Source organism: Dysidea avara, chromosome 14 (assembly GCF_963678975.1).
Source record: "Dysidea avara chromosome 14, odDysAvar1.4, whole genome shotgun sequence".
Taxonomy (NCBI): Eukaryota; Metazoa; Porifera; class Demospongiae; order Dictyoceratida; family Dysideidae; genus Dysidea; species Dysidea avara.
This window is the reverse complement of record NC_089285.1, coordinates 9,677,539-9,698,732: the sequence shown is the minus strand read 5'-3', so window position 1 is coordinate 9,698,732 and position 21,194 is coordinate 9,677,539. Positions and strand designations below refer to the sequence as shown.

Genomic DNA, 21,194 nt, shown 5'->3' with positions numbered 1-21,194 from the left:
CTAACTGTTCTTGTTTAAGAAAACCAACATGTTTACATGTTCAGGTGTTAGTGAAGAGCGTAATCGAGTAACAGTCAACCCTGCAGCAGAAAAAACTCGTTCTGAAGGAGTGGAAGTAATAGGTATGGTAAGAAACCTTCTTGCTACTTTGGAAATCATAGGGAACCTGTGCTGATTCTCTCTCCACCACACCAAAGGTGGTTCTTCCCGATCAATAGGCCTTTCCTTGAAAAACAGGTCTACCTCATTTAATATTGGATCAGAATCCGATTCATTATCTTCACTACCATTGGTGTAGTCATCCCCTAACAGTATGTCAAGGCCAGAACATTTCTTCTTTGGAACAGGTCCATTGGATTCTTCCGGATGACTAATCCGTGTAGTCTCATAGCTTTCCTTCTCTTCACACACCAAGGTTGTTAAAGCAGTCTTAACTTCAAATTGTTTGTTAGCTCCCAAGAATGAACCTTGGATCTACAATACAAGAGATCAAAGGTGCATTCTTAAGAATCCTTCCCTTATCAATGGATGTTAACGAGTCTAGTTTCCACCTTTGTTTAATTTCTTCAGCAACTGAGGTTTTACACTGTTGAATAGCTGGCAGATCATTATCAACGCATTGTAAAGATTTTAGTAGCCCGTGAAGCACTGGATATAATGCTGAAGAAGACACATTGAATTCTTTGCTGAAATAAGTGGTGGCAACCTGTAAAGGATGTAACAATTTTTTTAGTGCTATAAGAAGCTCCCACTGCTCCGATTTAAGATCCAAATTCCTGTCACCAGATTTAGTGATGGTACTGTCCGACATTACAGCTGTGAGTGGCCACCTCTGTTCAATAAGACGTTCAATCATGTAGTAAGTACTATTCCAATGGGTTTTCACATCTTGTATGAGCTGATGTTGTTCTACCCTCATGTCTCTTTGACGATTTCTTAAAGCACGCAGGGCTGGTTCACTCTTATGAAAATGAGTTGTCAGGCGCCTTCCTGCCGCTACAACATTACTTATAGCTGGGATTTTCAACCCAGCATTCACACAGAGTTGCAAAGTGTGCCCCGCACATCCCAAAGAAAACCACCCATATACTTCCTCTAAACTGTTTCCAGCATTTTCGATGTTCTTGCAATTATCATGAACAAAAGCCACCACCTTCTCTGTAGCAATGCTTACATCATCTACCAGCTCTTTGATCCATGTCACAATGTTGTTAGCAGTATGACTTTCACACAAGGGTAGTGTTCCAGATACAACACTCTTCATCTGCCACTGTGCATCGAGGTAGTGAAATGTAACTGTCATATAACTTTCAGTGGCAACGCTTGTCCACAGATCAGCTGTAATTGCGATATACACAGCTTGCTCCTGTAAAATGTGGCAAACTCTTTCTTTGACAACATCATATTTGCGCTCAATTAAATGTGTAAAGTGTGTAGCAGAAGGTAAGTGATAGCCAGGTTCCAGATAAGTCATGAGGTCCTTAAACCCTTTTCCAGCCACTAAATTGATAGGACGTAAATCCTTCACTATGAAGCTGGCTATCCTATCACTGATCGCCCCAGCTCGTTCATTGGAGCAGGCACGCTTCCGGGTAAAGACATCTAAATTTGTCTGCTTACGTCCGTCTGAAGTCTTCACGACATTTTTGGCAGGATGTTTTCGGCTTAAATGTTGTAACATCGAACTGGTGCCTCCATGATATGCTAAACTTTTGTTGCAAAGTGTGCAAACAACGGATTTTGCATTCTTTTTAGTAAAAAACTTCCACACTTGCGATTTATATTTACGAGTTTCTTCACTAGTAGAAGTAGCAGTAGTACTCCCGTCATTATCTTCCCCGTTATCCTCTTCATCTTCTTCGCCTTGTGAATCATTATCACTATATTGCTCGACATCAGACTCACTGCTAATAACATCCGCCATCTTAACTTTATTGTTATTACCTATACGGTGCACGTGCGAATATTCGTTGCGTAATTCATTATTCGAATACAGTTGTGCCGAATATTGTTCCGAATAATCGACTATTTGTTTGAGCCTTAGTTTTATTTTATGATATTATGGAAGAATTCATTGAATATTGTAGCTGCATAGTATGCTGAATGGTCAAGTTATAGCTAATTGGCTAAAGTCAAAGAAGCGGATGTGTGTGCATACCTTGTTTTGTCAAATTTGATGGACTTTATGTAGACTTTTATCATTATAACTTTGTACTGTGACCATTAAAAGAATAACATATTTTTATATTATGTACTTTAGCTATTACGGTATAAACTTGACCTTGTTGATGGAGGAGGTGTGGGCTCTAACATTAAGCCACACTTATATAATATATACGTAGCAGTCAGTTGCATCAATAGAGTAGCAGGTCAAATCAACAAAGAATTCAGGGTCACTTTTCAGATTTTGATGAAACTTGGTGCGATCATACTACCTGTGGTACTTAGTAGCTCCATATATCAAGTAACAATTCTGAGAATTAACTTTCATGTGATGTATAGCGCATTTATTTGAAACAGAACGGCAGATGTTATACACAACCTCCTGTCACAAGTATATTGTCCTCAATTGCCCATGATGATAATATATGATATTACCTGTTTAATAAATAAATAAATATTATAGTAAGGCCCCAAAACAATTTTGAAAGTAGCATATGAAATCAAACTTAAAACCAAAACAAAAATTTTCTAACTTTAATCAAAGATGGATACAAAGTGCTTAGATGGTTATGATGGACTTAGTCACTTGCAGAAAGCAAAGGTAGTGAATTAAAATTTCAACATCGTGTTCATTAGTTGATACGTATAAGTTTCCTGATTGCGATAGCCAATGTTACAGTTTCTTATGAAATTAATAACTGAAGTTATACAAAGCACCCAGCCAAACAATTCATGTGTAAATATACCATAATTGTAAAAAAAGCATCAAGTTTCATAATGAATTGTTATGTAATGTATTATCCACTGATGTCTTTGCACCATGTAATATAGTAGTTGACCCAGCACCTTTCATTGCAGGATTGTGTATTTGAAATCATGAAGATCATGATGATTGCTATTGTAGTATTTTAGCTACTTATCTCTTAGCTTGCTCAGCTGCTGGTATAATTGAAGGACCTTTTATTGCCATAAGTGGTTCTCTACCATCTTATTTACTGTAGACCAATAAATTTGTTATAATTATCATAGCTGTACAGATCTTCAGTGTCCAGCTGGAATGGTGTTCCAACAGCGTTGTGTTGCAAGTGCGTAATGGTGCTATAATTTGCAATGCTGGATGTGCTAAAAGATGTTTCTGTTTCTGCCCTCATGGACAAAGTGATGAGCAATTATGGCCAGTGTATTCTGGAAAGAACCTGTGGAGGTAAATAGTTAAATCAATGGATAACATGCATGTGCCAAGTGTATATAGTATATGTATACAGCTGTATATATAGTGGAACCTTAGTTATTCGAACTTCTCTTAGCTGGATTCTCCGTCAACCAAACTATGGAAATGATTACTCTATTAGAGTAGTGACTGTTCTGTTAGGGTAGTTGATAATACTGAAATTAAAAAAAAGGTCTTTATGCTTTTAAAGGTTATTTGTAACCGGGCCTGCAAAAATAGGGCATGTGGGCGCAAACTACACCCCACCACATAACTAACTAGTCGTATCTTAGTATTGAAATACAATATTTTTTAGTCCAGGTAGATTGTCAGTTTGAAATTTCCAGTCCACACTGATCAAGGTAACTGCTATGGTAGGTGACATCAAATTTTGTTCGTAGCTGTTCATATACAACATGAATATTGTGGGATTGCCTGACTGCTTTGCTAAACCTTTTGTGGATTTCACAGTAGACGTTTTCATTCTTATTGAAAATGCATGATTTGTTTGATTACTAAAGCTCTGAAACCAACCATGATCACTTCTTGATTAACAAAATCAAAAATGACTGCTGCCATTCTGCAGAATAATAGCTAGTTGTTCAACCCAGATTGCTTCAGTTTTGTCTCCCATACTCTGATTATGAAGTATTTATTGGTGATTAAGTTGAATGCCAACCCAGGATACCCTTGTATGGAGTAACATAAAACCTCCTTGGATGGCAGTGGACTATGAAATGTGGGTCTCTACTAAGTTATTGCAAATTCACTATATAAGAACATGTAAAAGAACAATTTAAAGTATTTAATTAAATGTACAGTGGAACCTCAGTTATCTCTGAAACTGTGTATAAATGTGTCTGGACCTGCGAAAAAATGGCATGTGGGCACATGAAGTTTGCTAACTTTCATAATGGATAAGTGCACATACCTCATCAGGAATCATATATACTGTCTTAATTGGAAGTTGAGCATGCAGTTACAAGAGTCATTCAGTTCCTCATGAAGAGTAATTGATGAAGAAATTACATACATACATACATACAGTGTTAGAAGTTATTTATTTAATAAAAGCAAGCAATGTTACATTAGCTAATGTTCAGATGTCTTTAGTAGCATTGTATGCCACATGCATTTTAGTCCTTGGACCTCGTACTTTTGGTAGCTTGGTATTATATGTGGTCCCTCCTTTATCACAGAGTGGAAATATAGCCAATGAATATATAGCCAGAATGTAATTAGTATTTAAAAAGCTTGGTGTACATTGTAAATCAAGATTAGATATCAGGAAGGATAGGCATGTCATTAATTAATGGAACATTTTCACTGGGAGGAATTGCTACATCTAACTGATTGATTGATAGACTGGTTTATGTATAGTGTACACTGTATTATATTTAATGTAATCATACTTTAAGATGAGGATACCTGCATAATCTGGATACTTCTATAAGGTCATAAAGTATACCCTTTTACATGTAAATTGACCTGAAAAATCAGGACACCTCGATAATCAGGACACTTGGTTATTCCCAAGGTTCCCTTAATACATAGGTTTTGCTGCATAATTATACAGATTCAAAATTTGCATATACAATAGTTAGCTATAGATTGAGCATCAGCCTTTAATTCTAATTCCAATGATTCTCTTAATATTTATATGTTCATCAAATCAATTCTATTGACTTTACTTATAAATTGTCAGCTCTTGCTTCCAGAAGTATTGTGTACTATGAATAATTTAATACTATGTGCATGCAAATGCATTACTAAGGCCATTGTGAAGGATACAAGAGAGGTTTAATAGCATGCCATTACTTCTACAGATAGAAAAAATGTCCTGTGAAATAGTGGCATGGCAGATTTAACTTTCCGACCAGCATCCTCTATTAATCTATTCACTTTAGCTATCGTCTTCCATCAAGTAACAAGACCTATTTAGGCCAACAGTTAGAAACTATGATCACTTAACTCAGCACTGTGGAATGCTGGGGATACCGTTGTCCTAATATTGATTAATCAATAGCACCATAAACAGTTATAATCTTAATACTCTCTAGTAAGTTAACCAGAGATTCAAAGTACGTATTAGATTTTTATTACTGAGAGACCTTTATAATATTTAGTTACTTATGTAACACAATAATTGATAACATTATTGATTATACAAAGCCATACTTGTGACATCTTGTGTTCTTATATCTTTAGGAGAACGTGTAGGAAGATCTATTTGTCAATATACACAGTTGCACAATCACAAAGTCAATAAATTCAATCTCTCTGTGATGATCATGAGTTTACCTAGACCCTCTCAACACTATAGTGATGACCTGTGGAGCAATTTTCACGATGTTGCTATGGCCATGTACAGCTTCCACAAAGTCCATCTTGACAAGATTTACAGTAATAACATTAAGTGAAGATTTACAGTAATAACATTAAGTGAGTAAGTTATAAGACACAATGGGCCTAAAACTTTGTGTGCACTGCTAAATTATCTTCAAACTGATCCAGGAAATTTCAAATGGAATATCCCCCATCTTAGAGTTTAACAACTACATCTGTACCCTGGCAAACCTTAATAGCAATAAAGTCACCCAAGCATTGGTGACAAAAGCAGAAAACAAGACTACACTGGAATCAGCTTTGTTGTGTACAATATCTGTTAATAGTGAGGTGGATTAACTGAAAAATATACAACAATTGTGCATTAATTTTCGTGATAAAAGACCAAATTTTGTACAGAGGTAAAGGATCACCTTACAAACAAATCAGGGTATTGGGCCAATACAGACCATGCCCCCTTTGATAGTTCATGCCCACTCAACCATACTAACAAAGTATTAATGTTTAATTACAATAAAAAAATGACATACTGAACATGAAATCTCTACCATAATTTATGACATAGAATATATATAGAAATTTACCTACTTTGGTATAGTGGAACATGGGCAAAATGCACTCTGTGTGTAGTATTTCTATCAAGAACACTGTTGCAACAGTATAACTATGAACGACTACAGACTCTCATCAGTTGTGAACTCATTTCATTTGATAATTTTATGCAACCATGTAGATACTCACATATACTTTAGAAGTGTTAAAGGTAAGAGCGCATAATGTACATCCTAGGAAATATATGACCAGATTAGCCAACGGTACCTTTTTCACACACAAATTTGACCCATTTTTTAAACTTTTAAACTTCATGACTTTATTATTATTATTGCATATTACTGTCTGAAATTTTCCATGAGTGCAGTTAAAGTATCTGGATGCAGTTTGAAACTAAGAGCAAGTTAATCAGTATAAGAAGTCAAGTGTTACATCATTTTGTTTGCTGGTATATAAAATGGAAAAGTACCCTTTGCAAATCCAGTCACATATATCTATTCAACTATCCCAATATGATGTCCTGTATACTTTACTGTATTGTACATGTGGTCAAGATAAACGGTGCAGTAGTGTGTTAGATTATACGAAAATCATTGCATGTAAACGTATAATTATACATTTAGTAATAAACATAGCTATCTGCCATGGAAGCCCCACTCACTTTAAATACACCACCAAAACCATGAAAAAGCAATCATTAGAGTAAGTATTATAGACCTTGTCTTATTACACACTGTATATGAATTCAAATTGTTCCATAGATTGAAACTACCTACATAGACAATGCAGTTAATACATGGACTCTGTAGATAGTTTAATAGGCACACACGTGGCTATTATGTTACATATCTTCAGATTTCAAAGTTTGTGTTCAAGTACGTATTCAAGTGCATCCTTTTCATACATAGCAGACTTGGGTAGACCACATCGACAAAAAAATTTTACAAAGAGATCTGCAGATCTCGCCACTCTAGAGCAACAGAGAGAGTCAGGGAGAGTGCATTTTTGGCCATGTCTGCTATACCAAAATAGGTAAATTAGTGTAATTATATAATTATCATATGATAGAGATTTCATTTTCAGTTTGTCATTTTCTTTGTTTGTTGTGTACAGTGACACCTGTATATTAAGGACACCTTGGGACTGATCAAAAGTGTCCTGATTATCAAGGTGTCCTGATTTTTTCAGGTCAGTTTACATACTAAGGTATACTTTAGAATCATTACCAGGTGTCCAGATTATGCAGGTGTCCTCGTTTTCAAGTGCCCTGACTAACAGGTTCTACTGTAATTAAACATTAGTATTTTGTTAGTGCAATTGAGTGGGAGGGACCTATCAAAGTGCGTGTGGTCTGCATTGCAAATATGTTTGTAAGGTGATCCTTTACCTCTGTGCCAAATTTGGTGATAAATGCACAATTTTATAGCTAACCCTCTTCACTATAAGGAACTATATACACTATTATTTTAAGCTAATGTGTTGGCTGGCTGTTTTAATTTATGATCATCTGTATTAAGTGTAACAACACTTTCCTCTTACCCTAGATAAATGATGTCCTATGATGAAGATATGGCCCTATTGCTGACTAACATTCAACCAACCACACAAAAACAAATCAACCTAACAATTTACCTGCTTGTTTCCTCAATGAAAATCTCAGCCCACCATTAACAGTGGTTTTCTAAGCATTGTTAGATTAAAGCGACTTACTGTACCACTGCTGTTACTTGTATAAAGATTAAGACTATAGTGTCTGTCACTTGCATGTATTTGTTCCAAAACTCTATAACGTTTTGCATATTCTGCCAAAATTATTAAAACACCTACGTACATAAAATATAACAAAAGAATGTGTCACAATATAATACTTTCACTTGTAATTTTATGTTAAGTGCAGCCAATAGAATTAGTATCACACTTTTTATTCATTGCCAAAAATCTGTATACTACTATATAATTTGATTGGCTATGTAGCTAGTATGGTATGTGCCCTATTTGACAACTAGCATTGCCAAAGTGATACATATAGCATGCACATAGCAACAATGTAGTTACTTACCAATGGTTGCTAGGTAACTATTGTTAAACTGAATGTCATTTTAGTGCCACTAGTAGCTAACAAAAATGAGCAAATTGTGCACTTTGTGCAGAAAGTATGAAAGCTTGCACACAGTACCTACCTACCATGAAATGTACATGTATTTTGAGACATGGCGCTATCATCGATTTGACCTACAGTTAATTTTATGCTCAAAAATAGTGACCTTTGTCTATATATCACTCAATATTTGTTTAAACTAAATGTCAAATTGAAGATATTTATCCAAGAAACAAGTCAAGAAACAAGTTGATACTTGTTGCAAGTTCATAGCATATTTCATTTCAAAGTTATGGTAATTTTTACCAGCACCAAATTCATATAAATTCAACTCCCCATGCCATTACACTCTTCACCTACATTCTTGTTTTGCCATTCAATGTTTTAGCTAACCATGAACACTGCAGGTAACTGGTTACATATACAACCAAAAGTGGAGAGATATCCAGGGGTGGAGCATGGGGTATGTACTCTCCTCTCTTGTGCTAGTTAAACAACAGCTCATAATTGTATTATACATATGTTGTTCTATCAACAGTTTTAACTAGTTTCTGTGGGGTGCTCCTTTTTACCAATGAACTCCTTAAATTATAAATCAAAATCTCAGTGAATACATCAACAACAACTGTAATATTGAATGAAATAAATAACATGTGTATTTTTCCAGATACAGTAGTCCAGAACTGTATCTGAGAAAATACAAGCATGAGACTACTTCTCGCTACTCTCAGGTACTGTAGGTCATTCTCAGGTACTTTAGAGGTTGTACCTGAGGGAATAAGATACCATGTGCATAAACTAGCTATGAACACAAAGATCCTTGTACCATCGTCCTCCCTTACTCTCATTGTGACTTCTCTCAAGTCATTTCCTAGATAAGTCTGACTGATAGCACTGTTTCTAAAACCTGTATACTAAATTGTTATTGCTGTAAAGCTTTCGAAAATACGTTTTTGAAGTCATTAGCTTTTTAGCTATACTTGCTAATATGGAAACTATATAGAACCAAATTGAGAAACACAAATTGTCTAGTAGGTTATGCCCTCAGACTCCCTCACATCTTGGGTGTTGTGTGTCTCCAGAGTTGGGGTAACTTAGTTACTTTGTAACTATGTTACATAACTACTTACTTTACAATATAACTAGTTACTTGCTTTGTAACTAGTTACAACTGCCCGAAAAGTAACTGAGTTACAATAGTTACAAAAGTACAATTTTTGTGCTATAGTCACATTAAGTAGACACTTCCTGTGTACTGTTCTTCATGATTCAGCTCGAGCAACAGATGTAACAATTGAAACTGAGCTGAAATGGCTACATAATCATTATTTTCAGAAAGTGTACATATAATTATTATATGTAGTTCTCTTCTTCCCTTGCTCTGGGAAAAATAAACATGTTAATTATTATAATATAGTTCTCTTCTTCCCTTGCTCTGGGCAAAATAAACATGTTACAAAAGTTAAAAAAAACAAGCATAACTTGTTTATGAAAGTAAGGCTAGTAACTAGATAATTAGTAACCTTTTAAAAAGTGACTGTAACTGTAACTCAGTTACATGGAATAAAAATAACTAGTAACTAGTATCCAGTTACTTTTCTGAAGCAACTACCCCAACTCTGTGTGTCTCTCTAAAGGAAAAAAAAATAATATATATATATTTAAGAGGATATAAGATGTAGGTAGTTCAGGACCATAATCTCCCTATATATAGTCAGTTTACGAAATTAGCTATCAATATGGTATATGTTAGATGTGCATAAGGCTTAAAGGTTTTTCAGCAAACATGACTGATATATAGTAGCATGTATAACCTTAGAATTTTATTTATACATCAAATATTATTATTATTATACATACAGAAGCAAATTATAGCCATAAACATTGGTGATATATTTGAGCATAAAATGAACTTCAGAGGACACCGAAGGTGAAATCTGCAATGGCTTGGTGATGACTAGTACTGTCATCAACGATGATGTGTTCAACTGAGGGTGGTTCCCAAGCTTGTTGCAATGATTGTTCAACTCTACTATTGTTATCAATTACTAGTTGTATCCTAGGTCTTAGTCGGTTAATGTGCACTGTTTTAGTTCTTCTTCCACTTATTGTTTATGTAATTAGGCTCTGGGCTGATAGCATTGCTCACCCTCCTTCCACTTAGGATCTAACTTTCCTGCAGTGGGGATGGATAGTCACAGTGAGTCACCAGCTTCAAATGTTCTTGTGTGAGTGACATGATCAAAATGGTGTTTCTGTTGGCCACAAGTTTGGACATTGTTCAGTTCAACAAAGTCATACAATTGTGCCAGTTTGTGCGAAGTTGATCTTGGTAGGGTAGTACATCATGTGCTGTTCTGAAAGGAAGTGGTGGCTTATGTGTACAGTGCCCATACATTAATTCAAAAGGTGACACACTGGTGGATGATGAATGAACAGCTGTTCTGTAAACATATATACAATACCAGTAGAACATACTGCTCCCAATCACTGTGATGCTGGACATTTGCATGGAGTAGTTGGAGAAGGAATTGATTGAAATATTCCACTAGCCCATCACCACCTTGGTGGTAAGCAGTAGTGCAAGATTTACTTACTCCAAAAGCTTCTAGAGTCTGGGACAAGATAGTACTCTCAAAGTTTCTACTATACCCTGGTCAGAGTGTAAACTTTCAGGAATCCCCATAACGACTGAATACTTTTGTTAATTCTTCAGTTATATGGTTTTCTGTTTGGTTTGGAACTGGAATAGCATCAGCCTACTTTGTCATATAATCTTGAATTGCATCACTAGGAGGTAACAGTTATTGTGTCTTGATATAGGGACTTCCAGAATGTCAACTGCAACCATTTTCCAAGGTTTCACACTGGGTACATAAGTTAGTGGGGCTTTGGTTGGTGCCAGAGGCTTGGTACGCTGACATATGATACACTCACAGCAGTACTTGTCAATATCTTAGAGAATTCCAACCCAGTACCCCAGAGGACACCTTGGTAACAGTTTTATTATATCCCAAACGTCCAGCTGAAAGAGCATCATGCTGTAGTTTAATCAGGTTCAAACACTGTGAAGCTGGGATAAGGGGAACTGTGATAGCAGGTACAGTAGTTATGGGTTTGGAGCATAACAACGACAAATAATTTCATTAGTAATGAAAAGTTGTGGCCACAATTGTTTGTAGTGTGAAAGAGGAGACTGATGCCACTGGGGGCCTTGTGGTAAAACACAGTTACCACTTGTCAGAGAGAGGGCTGTGTAAGTTCTTGTATAACAGGGTCACTAAGGTGTTGCTCATGGAGGTCAGCTGTGAGTACAGGAGCTTGGGAAGTAGCAACAATTAACTGTACATCAGGGTGAACCTTCCTGGATAATGCATCTGCATTACCATTCCCATGTCCTCTGCAGTAATAAATGGTGAATTCATACTCTTGGATTGCAAGTGCCCATTGTGTCAGTAAACCCTCCATTTTTCTGAGCTGAGAGCCATTGAAGTGGAGCATGGTCAGTGATAAACTTAAATGGTTGTCCAAAGAGGTAGTGCCTAAACTGCTTTATGGCATATACAAGGGCTAGGCACTCCTTCTGGATAACGCTGTAGTTCTAGTAAGGGCTTTGCTTACAAATGCAATAACGTGTCTTGACTGCTCTAATACACCACCAATTTCAAAGTCAGTCTGTGTAATGGAATTCTGTAAGGAATTGTCACAATTAATTTACATTTAATGTAAGTGCCAAATCCCATTAAAAAATGCAACAGAAGTACATTGTATTATGACATTTTTAGTGATAAACATATAGATACGTTTCCCAAAATTACATTAAAGTTTCATTATAGTAATAGCATGGAGACATCACATATCTTTTTGAGTATGTTGTACTGTATGTGTCCTTAGTAAGGATGCCTTAAAAACTCAATCAAAGTTTTAAAGACACCCTTACTAAGGACACATACAGTAAAACTCTTTTTAAGAGGTGTCCTCAGCTAAGGGGTGATCACTTTTCTATAGCTGCATCAATGATTTTTGTACCATTAGTGGCTGAATGCAGCCATTAAGTATATAGCTACTGCATTCTGAGTCATGTGAGGTGTCTAAATCAGCTATCTAGCTAAAATCATGCATAATTATATTGTATGCTATGAGGCATCTATCACTATGGTATTACTATTTGTCAAATCAATAATTCTGTTGGCTGTATGCACTTGAAATACTTCACAATAATACATGGGTAATAACTGCACACGTTCTCAAGTTGGACTATTTACATAGAAGTTTTGAAATTTTGCACAAATACAAGTGGCATAGACCCACTGACCTGAATAGTAATCCGGATGGGACCTGGATCTGACCCGCATGTGACCCAGTTTAGTTAAAATAGAAGCATACCTCAAGGGCTGGAGTAAAAGTCCACTAGTTCCAAGTTCCATTATAGTTAGGTCTGCATTTTTACACTATAGGAAGGATTGCCTGCAAGAAGCGAGAATAACTACATATTATCAAGTGGGTGTGGCTCCATGTACGTTTACTTGCAGTTACAGCAATTGAGAATTGCCAGAAGCTGGTTATCTATAAATTTCAAGTAGCAACAGGGATCTGGTGATGCCATGCACGCATGCCCACAGAGAATAGTGGATACAAGTCTTCACTGCAGTGTCGCCGACAAGGGGGGCGGAAACTGGGGCATTTTGCCCCAGGCCCCAGCCTGAAAGGGATCCCAGGAGGCCCCATGAATACCTGTTATACCAGATCTAGATACTCTAATAGAGCAGTCACAGTATTCTTCAGAGGAACAGTGTAGCAAGCTTATAAATCAGGAGACATGGTTGGTGAGGAGTAGCTATTGTCATTGTCAGCATGTAATGACCTTTTTTTTTTGGTCTTCAACTTACAGCGTGGGTGAAGTTGTGATTCAGAATGGAAACCTCCTTGTTCCTGGGGCCCCACTTTAACGCTTTGCCCTGGGTCTCTTAATTTCTCTGGGCGGCCCTGGCTTCACGTAAATTCCTTACAATTGCATGAGTCTTTGCAGTATCTTCGACTTACAGCTAGGTTGAAGTTGCAATTCCGGAGTGGAACCCCCCCCCCCCTGAAATGTGTGGTTGCAATAAGAAAATCAGATATAACGGCTGAATTTTCACCAATAAGAGGTTTAACTTAGTCACATGTGATCTCATCCAGCAGATATTCAGTGAAGAGGAACTTACCCGGACAAAATGTGACCACTTGCAACGCAGAGTGCGTAGGTAAATTTGGTTAGGTGAAACAATTAGTTGCTTAAGTACTCTATAGCTAGTGAATTTATGATTACTGGGCAGTCAGCACAGCTGTTGTGCCCATGCAGGAAAAAAGGTAATTACAGTGTTAGATACAATTTGTGTGCTAATTGTTAATAAAGTGATATCAAGGTAGTTTTATATTTTATACTGCTACGCTAGTCTCTATCTAGCTGGAGCATGTTCATTGTGCAGGTCACTGTGACATATTGGTATAGCTACTAGACAACTGTTTTATTTCAGAGTTCCTAAAATTGCATGGTTGCTCACTATATGCATGCATGTTCTTAACATATATAAACTTGACAGTGGCACTGAAAGTCTACCACAATTCACTACACATGCAAGTCCATATAATATAATGGTAATATATCCACATTAACATGGCAACAATAGTATAATCACGATGAACAGTCTATGAACAGTCTATTTAGCTGTAATGATAAAATTATCACAATGAACAGTCTATTTAGCTGTAATGATAAAATTCCATACTAAATGTCAAGTTAAACACTGAACGGAGACCACATCACTCATTTGCAGCTTGTACCTCACTTTGCTCATTCGAGTAAAGCTTTTAAGTGTTTCAGCAAAATCATCAAATCCAAGGACACGCTGTGTTCATTGTAACCTCTAGATTGGCCACACAGAGGGCATGGCTTTACAAGCGCGTTTTCTCCATTGTACCAAGTATTTGCACAGCTCTCGCATCCAAGAATGCTTTTACAACAGCGAGCATATATCAGTGGAGGATACATTGGCATTGAATGGCAAATTTTGCACTTCATCAGCTCAGAGATGGACTTTCCCAGCCCAAGTGGCATCGGCATGGTGCTGTTAACTTCAAGCAACTTGCTGACGTCATTTTGTAAAGTGGTTACAGTCTTTTAATTCGGCTATTTCCTCTACCAGTGTATCAACCTTCTTTTTCTTTATGTTTATTTCCTCATCTTTATCGGCGGCATTCCTTGTCCTTTTGTTGGATGCATTAGTAGTCGGTTGAGTTCCAGAACACAGCCGCTCTATGGCATAAATTTTTCTTTTTGGCGCCTTCCAGAACGCCAACCCTACATAATATATAGGGAGCTACGCGTACATCACACAGATAAACATTTTCATACCTTCTGTACCACTGCTGTCCTCTAGTTCAACGCCATCCCCCGTGACCAGTGTATACTCATGGCCCCACTTATCACTGTGAAAAAAGAGGAATATAAGATGGTATATCTAATGGCTTAAACTATACAAATAATCTCAGTATAGTCTTGCATTATACTAACTATCTTATAGTTTAGTATAAACTCCATCTTATATTATGGGAAACAGATTATACTTTAGTTTAATACACATTCTTTGTATGGCTTTGTTTACTTAACTAAATGTGATTACTTTTTAGCTTCACCATCAGATCTCATTATTTTTAGCTTCACCATCTCATGTGACTTAAGATTTTTTTTACTGTACCAAACAAAGTCATGATGATTTTACAATAAGTAGCTACACTTCTGTTAATCACTATAGCTAGCTAACTAGCTTCAGTTTGTTGTGATAATTTCATACGCACACATTTTCATATAGCAAAGCATATAATACCAGAAAAATTAATTATTCAATCTAAGAGTCATACAAATCTAGATTTTCTTGCACAGTTAGCACACCTGCAAAAGTTCGTAGTAATGCTTGCTTAAAATTGAAAGGGTCAGTGGTGTGTGCATGCGTATTAGATGCAATTAAGTCGCCATCTTTGTCGCTATTGTTGTATCAGAGGTTGTAAATGTGAGTGATATGACGGTGTATCTCGGGGAGAGAGTGTGCGCAGTCGGCGCCATTGTCCAATGAGCCACGATGATAGTTATGGACCACAACTGTACATCCCTGCTGGCTGTAGCCAGTGGTGAAGTGGCACGGCCAAGTGGACAATTCCTTCGATGGCAGCAATCAAAAACAGCTCTAGATGAGTAAGTATTAAACTAAAATGATAGCTTGTACGATAAGTTTAGCCGTATTAAATTGTTTATTGTGCATTGTATGACAATGGCCTGTAAATGATTCAACTTTGGTGTTGCTGTGTACGTATTACATGTTTTAGCTATATCCCATTATCTCAGCTTATGGCGGATGACGAGTGGACACAGTTCATCAGCCATCAACGGTAAGAGTATGCATGGTCTGCTCTTATGATTTTGTATATTATCTCTTCAGTGGTACAGTTTCTTGTCGAACCTCTTAGTTCTACAGGCTGTCAGTGTACAACATCTGCAGTGTTAGTTTCCTTCAATGGCAGCTGCTTCCTTTAAAGAATTTGGTAGCGACCATATGTTTTTTTTCACGGAGTTGTTCAACGTCATCCTTACAGCTGTAAGTGCATTAAGCCTGATTGTGTTTTTATTCATTTTCTTTTTAATAGGGTAGGAATTACAGACTTGGTCTCAGTTCTAGGAAATTCTTCTTATTGCTAACATCTGTAAGTAAGTATACTGAGAGTGTCCAGTATACAATTTATATTTACCTTCATTTAGGTTTGTGGAAACTGGTCTCATTTCTTCTGGGAACCGGTCTCATTTCTTCATACTTTTTATCAACAGCTGATGGCTGCTACCTCGTCTGGCACTGTAAATGAGTTGAGTGCTTTCAAGAACCTGTTCCATCTTGTTTGTCCTTATTTCACTGACCATGCTCGTATTGCTAACAAAATTAAGTTCACTGAGAGTATGCAAATTATATTATATTTAGTCTTGTTTCAGTTGTACTTAGTGATTATAAGATTCTTGGACTTGGTTATCAGTGTATCAGATGCTTCTTGTGAGCTTACATAACACGTTAGCCCAACAAAGTCACATACTAAGTGGCTTTTTTATGTCTGGTTAGACTCACTGATAACAACTGTAAGTACACCAAATAATCCAGAATATGAATTATGTTTGCCTCCATTTAGGGTTGTGAGACCTGGTCTTATCAGACTTGTCTTAGTTGTACATGGATTGTCGGTCCCAGACTCGGCCTCAGTGTTAAAAGATTGTTACAAACTGTATACGTAAGTACAATGATTGTTCAGTATACGCCTTATATTTACCATCGTTAATAGAGTTGTGGGACCTAGCCACCATTCTACATGGTAATACTAGGTTTCCAGACAAGGTCTCGGTTTTATGAGATTCTTATTGTTACAAACTGTAAATCCAACGATTGTCCAGAATACACATTATATTTACCATCTTTGTATTAGAGCTGTGGGACAGTTCTACCAAGCCAACTAACAGATTGTCACAGAGTTCTACATAGTGATGATAATACAGGTAATTTGTAATGGAACTTGTGAATTGTATTTACTGTCGTACCTGCTGCAGTTGGATAAAGACTGATAAATGACGAAATTGATTTGATACTGTCATGGCCAGCCGAGGAGACATTGATTTACTACCTGTACCTATCGTGGTTTTAATATATTTACAGAATTTAATTCATTACAAATATAATTATAGAAAATATTTAATTAAGGTAGCCACAGATTATAGGAAAGTAAAAAAGTACAGTAGTATAGTAGCCAATATATGGTTGAAATAGGCGTAGTACAGTCTGATAATACACTGCACTATACTAGTGATTTAATCTCTAATATATGACTGTCTTAAATGTATTCAATAAGCTTGTTACAGTAAAGTCCTAATCTATTAATATATGCTGTACTATTTCATTCCAATACTAACATAATAAGACTGTTATACACCTTATTATTCTGAGCTTTTTTCACAGTGTATGCTGAATAGCAGCGTAACATTTGCAGATGACTCGTTGATATCCAGCCACATGTGGCAAATTTGATTGAAAACTGGATTCGATCGAGATTTGCCAGCTTGCCACCCATTAGCAAATTCTGCTTTAGTAACTCTCAAGGAGTAGCCATCTTTACACTGACTAGTCTTCACACGGCCTTCCACACTATGCCCTATAGGACTTATAGGGGGTAAATTGATTCGTTCTTGGCCCGCTGAGGCTTGAACTGGTGTCGACGTACCACTGCCTCCTGGCTGGGCTAAGGGCAGACCCATCACTTCTAAGTCTTGAAAAAATTGCACTCCGACGCTTTGCAAATTAAAGTTCCCATCGCTGTCCGGGAAAAAGGCTGACCCGTCCTCCATGTCCCGAAGCCACACTTGTTCGGGATCTACCTGCAAGAGATGTACATGACTTGAATTCACGACATGCACGGTTACTGATCCGAAGCTTACTTGAAAGGTGCGTCTGGTGTTATTGGCGGTAATTGGCGAGAACATCATGTCATGTGCTCTGTCGTCTCTATGGAGAGAAATCTTCACAGATATGCCGCTCATATTCTCCGGTAATCCAGCCACTGATTGTTCTTGCAAACCCTCGCGCAAGCCACTAGGTAGGTCAGGCACAAAAGCACCGATACTGCCAACTGAAATCACCCACAGAATAAAAGTTGCAACACTCATACAACAACGCCACAGTACAAAACCAGCTGAGCTAAAACAGCAGCTACCTTCAAAATTTTAACTCTTTTATAAGTAGACTAAAGCTAAATCATGTGACTCACCAGAACCTTATCTTGGCGGGTTTTCAGACCTCCACCATGTTGCGCATGTGCAATGAATAGCCAATGGTACATGTGAGGTGTGAATTCGAAGAAGAATAATTGTGAGTGTTGTTGTCGGACAAGTTTTCACACGCACACCTTTCTAGCTATAGAGCTCAGTTGCAACCGTGACATTCGTAAGAAACCAGCTCTGTATTGTACGTACGTAGCTATGTCAGTTATTAATAGTAGTATTAGTTAGTATTATTAATTACCAGTAAAGCCACTGCCTATATACCGGGTCAACACAAAATTTGTATACACAATGACGTGTGCAATTAATGTCAATTAACTACTTATTGCATAATTAAATAACTGGAACAAACATTTCAGACTTCAATCAAGAATAACTGAACTTATAGTTAATCATTATGTTTGCCTGTACATAATCAGGGGCGGTTTTAGGGGGGTTCCAGAAACCCCTCTGAAATAGGTGTGTCCCTACAATTCGTCTGGGTGGTAAAAAAATACAAAGAGTTATACATACTGCATTTTATGTGTGTGGGGGATCTTGATGTGCCCAAATATTTGACCAGTGGTAGGGTCCGCAACGCGAAAAATTGATATCCTCCAATCAACTACCTAACTATTGTCATGTGTTAGGCTAAGTGTAACTTGAATAACACCAGCGTGGCAGCCAAGTTTGTCACTTTCTTCTGGTAGAAAACGATACAAATGTGTTAAAATCATGCGTGATTTTCCGTTTGAGCAGTTTGTAGGGTTGTTCGTATGCCACGATATTCACTCTCAACATTGTTCAAGTAGTCTATCATCAACTCAAAGTATTGGTGGTTTGATTTTATTGGTCAGTTTCTGGTGGCAGCACGATCTGTGCAGCTTTTTGGCGACAGACAAAATGTTTCTTCCTTCTTCCTCTGGAGCACAGGACAACCAGAGCAGCAACTGCGCTGTGAGTCAGCAATGACCAGTACTAGGTAAAGTACCTGCATGCGAAGTATGGTTATAATTGAAGCTTGTTAGCCATCTGGCTGAGCCATCTATATGCTGAAATTCGGCCAAAATGATGCGGTTTTTGCAAACAAATACCAGAATGGTTGATACATCAGTGAGACAGTCTCCAACAGCAAGGATACGAAGCTTATAAACACCTAACAATACGGCTATCTCGCCCAGTAAATGCATAGAGCAATCCAATGCATGAAATAGGCACTCATGTGATCGATATTCAAATCACAGAAATACGACCATAATCTATTCCATGACCTTAAAATCACTTGGAATCAAGTGACAATCAGTTTGTGCTTTAGGTCAGCATCTCGATTAGCCCAGCAATCTGAGACTCTCCCTATGATGCCATCACAGCATAAAACACACCTGCACTGGCCCAGACCACGCCTGAGTGAACAATTAACACAAATATTTACAAAAGGAGCACACTGCATGATTCCTATTCAGAAATGAATGCGATTTTAAATGGGTATTTCCGCGATTTGAATTTCGATCACGTGAGTGTCTATTCTTGAATTGGATTGCTCTATGCGTTTACTGAGCGAGGTAACAGTATCAGTAAGTGCTTATAAGCTTGTATCCTCGCTGTTGGAGACAGTCTCAGTGATGTATCAACCATTCTATTTGTTTGAAAAAATCGTGTCATTTTGGCCGAATTTCAGCATATAGATGGCTCAGCCAGATGGCTAACAAGCTTCAATTATAACCATACCCTGCATGCAGGTACTTTACCTAGTACTGGTCATTGCTGACCCATGGCGCAGTTGCTGCTCTGCTTGTCCTGTGCTCCAGAGGAAGAAACATTTTGTCTGTCGCCGAAAAGCTGCACAGATCGTGCTGCCACCAGAAACTGACCAATAAAATCAAACCACCAATACTTTGAGTTGATGATAGACTACTTGAACAATATTGAGAGTGAATATCGTGGCATACGAATTAGTGTTGTTCCAGTATCAGCTAGTTATTATAATTCTAGTTCCAGTTCTGGAACCATAATCTTTAGAATTACGATTCTAGTTCCAGTTCTGGAACCATAATTTTTAGAATTACAGTTCTAGTTCCAGTTCAGGAGCCATGACATTTACTTGATATTCTAGAACAACACTTATTTTAACTTAAGTATTACCAAAAGCCCATAATGAAATATGGAAACTCACTATTAAGTTATATAAGCTAATATGCTACAGGTTTACTTGTTTCATATATGTAGCTAATACTATATAGTATGTAGCCAATACTGTATAGTAGATATCAGCATTATTACACTAACAACTATAACCCTAACACTCTATAGGGTGGTACTAAAAGACTTGTAGCTACATGTAATTATCAAACACTGAACCAGACATAACATGTGACTGAGCCAGCATTTTGCATTCTGTTCTAATATTATAGCTAATCAGTTGTTTCAAGCAGTTTTTAGCACATTGATGTATACATGGTTGTAATACATACATCTTTTATGAAGTTATATACTACATTAAGTGCTTTTGTCTGCAGATAAATTCTGGTCTTATAAGAACATAAAAATCTCATTGGCAAAAGCTGTATGGTTATGACCAATTCCAGTTCCAGTATTAGTTCCAGTACTTGATAAAATTTCTTTATAGTTCTAGTTCCAGTTTTGAAGAAAGTAAAATTATGGTTCTAGTTCCAGTTCCAGTCTTAAGAAAAGCAAAATTATTGTTCCAGTTCTAGTTCTGGAACTGGAATAAAAAGGGCAGAAACTAGAATTATTTTAGTTCCAGTACTGAGTACTGGAACAACACTAATACGAACAACCCTACAAACTGCTGCAATGAAAAATCACATGATTTTAAGACATTTGTATCGTTTTCTACCAGAAGAAAGTGACAAACTTGGCTGCCACGCTGGTGTTATTCAAGTTACACTTAGCCTAACACATGACAATAGTTAGGTAGTTGATTGGAGGATATTGATTTTTCGTGTTGCGGACCCTACCAGTGGAGCATTTTTGGTATCACT

At 37.1% G+C, this 21,194-nt stretch overlaps 1 protein-coding gene and 2 long non-coding RNA genes across 4 annotated transcripts; 2 read left to right on the top strand and 1 right to left on the bottom strand.

Moving 5' to 3' along the window:
- On the bottom strand, positions 1-1,924 carry LOC136244068 (E3 SUMO-protein ligase ZBED1-like). The gene is made up of 2 exons (XM_066035589.1): positions 707-1,924; positions 1-474 (listed from the first exon to the last, which is right to left on the bottom strand). The coding sequence occupies exons 1-2, from the start codon at positions 1,922-1,924 to the stop codon at positions 1-3; spliced, it is 1,692 nt and encodes a 563-aa protein (XP_065891661.1).
- Positions 1,925-14,838: 12,914 nt separating this feature from the next.
- On the top strand, positions 14,839-15,955 carry LOC136244755 (uncharacterized). The gene is made up of 3 exons (XR_010695566.1): positions 14,839-15,600; positions 15,751-15,794; positions 15,845-15,955. It is a non-coding gene; the product is annotated as an uncharacterized lncRNA (long non-coding RNA).
- Positions 15,956-16,350: 395 nt separating this feature from the next.
- LOC136244760 (uncharacterized) lies at positions 16,351-17,075 on the top strand. 2 transcript variants are annotated; one of them, XR_010695569.1, is made up of 5 exons: positions 16,351-16,527; positions 16,578-16,670; positions 16,728-16,815; positions 16,869-16,938; positions 16,990-17,075. It is a non-coding gene; the product is annotated as an uncharacterized lncRNA (long non-coding RNA). The 2 variants fall into 2 exon arrangements; XR_010695568.1 differs by having other exon boundaries at positions 16,578-16,676.
- The last annotated feature ends 4,119 nt before the right edge of the window (positions 17,076-21,194 follow it).

Excerpts from the sequence above, each read along its gene's own strand:
- LOC136244068 (XM_066035589.1), bottom strand. The coding sequence starts at position 1,924 with ATGGCGGATGTTATTAGCAGTGAGTCTGATGTCGAGCAATATAGTGAT. Across the intron at positions 475-706 it reads AATTGTTACATCCTTTACAG|ATCCAAGGTTCATTCTTGGG; the intron begins GTTGCCACCACT and ends CTTGTATTGTAG.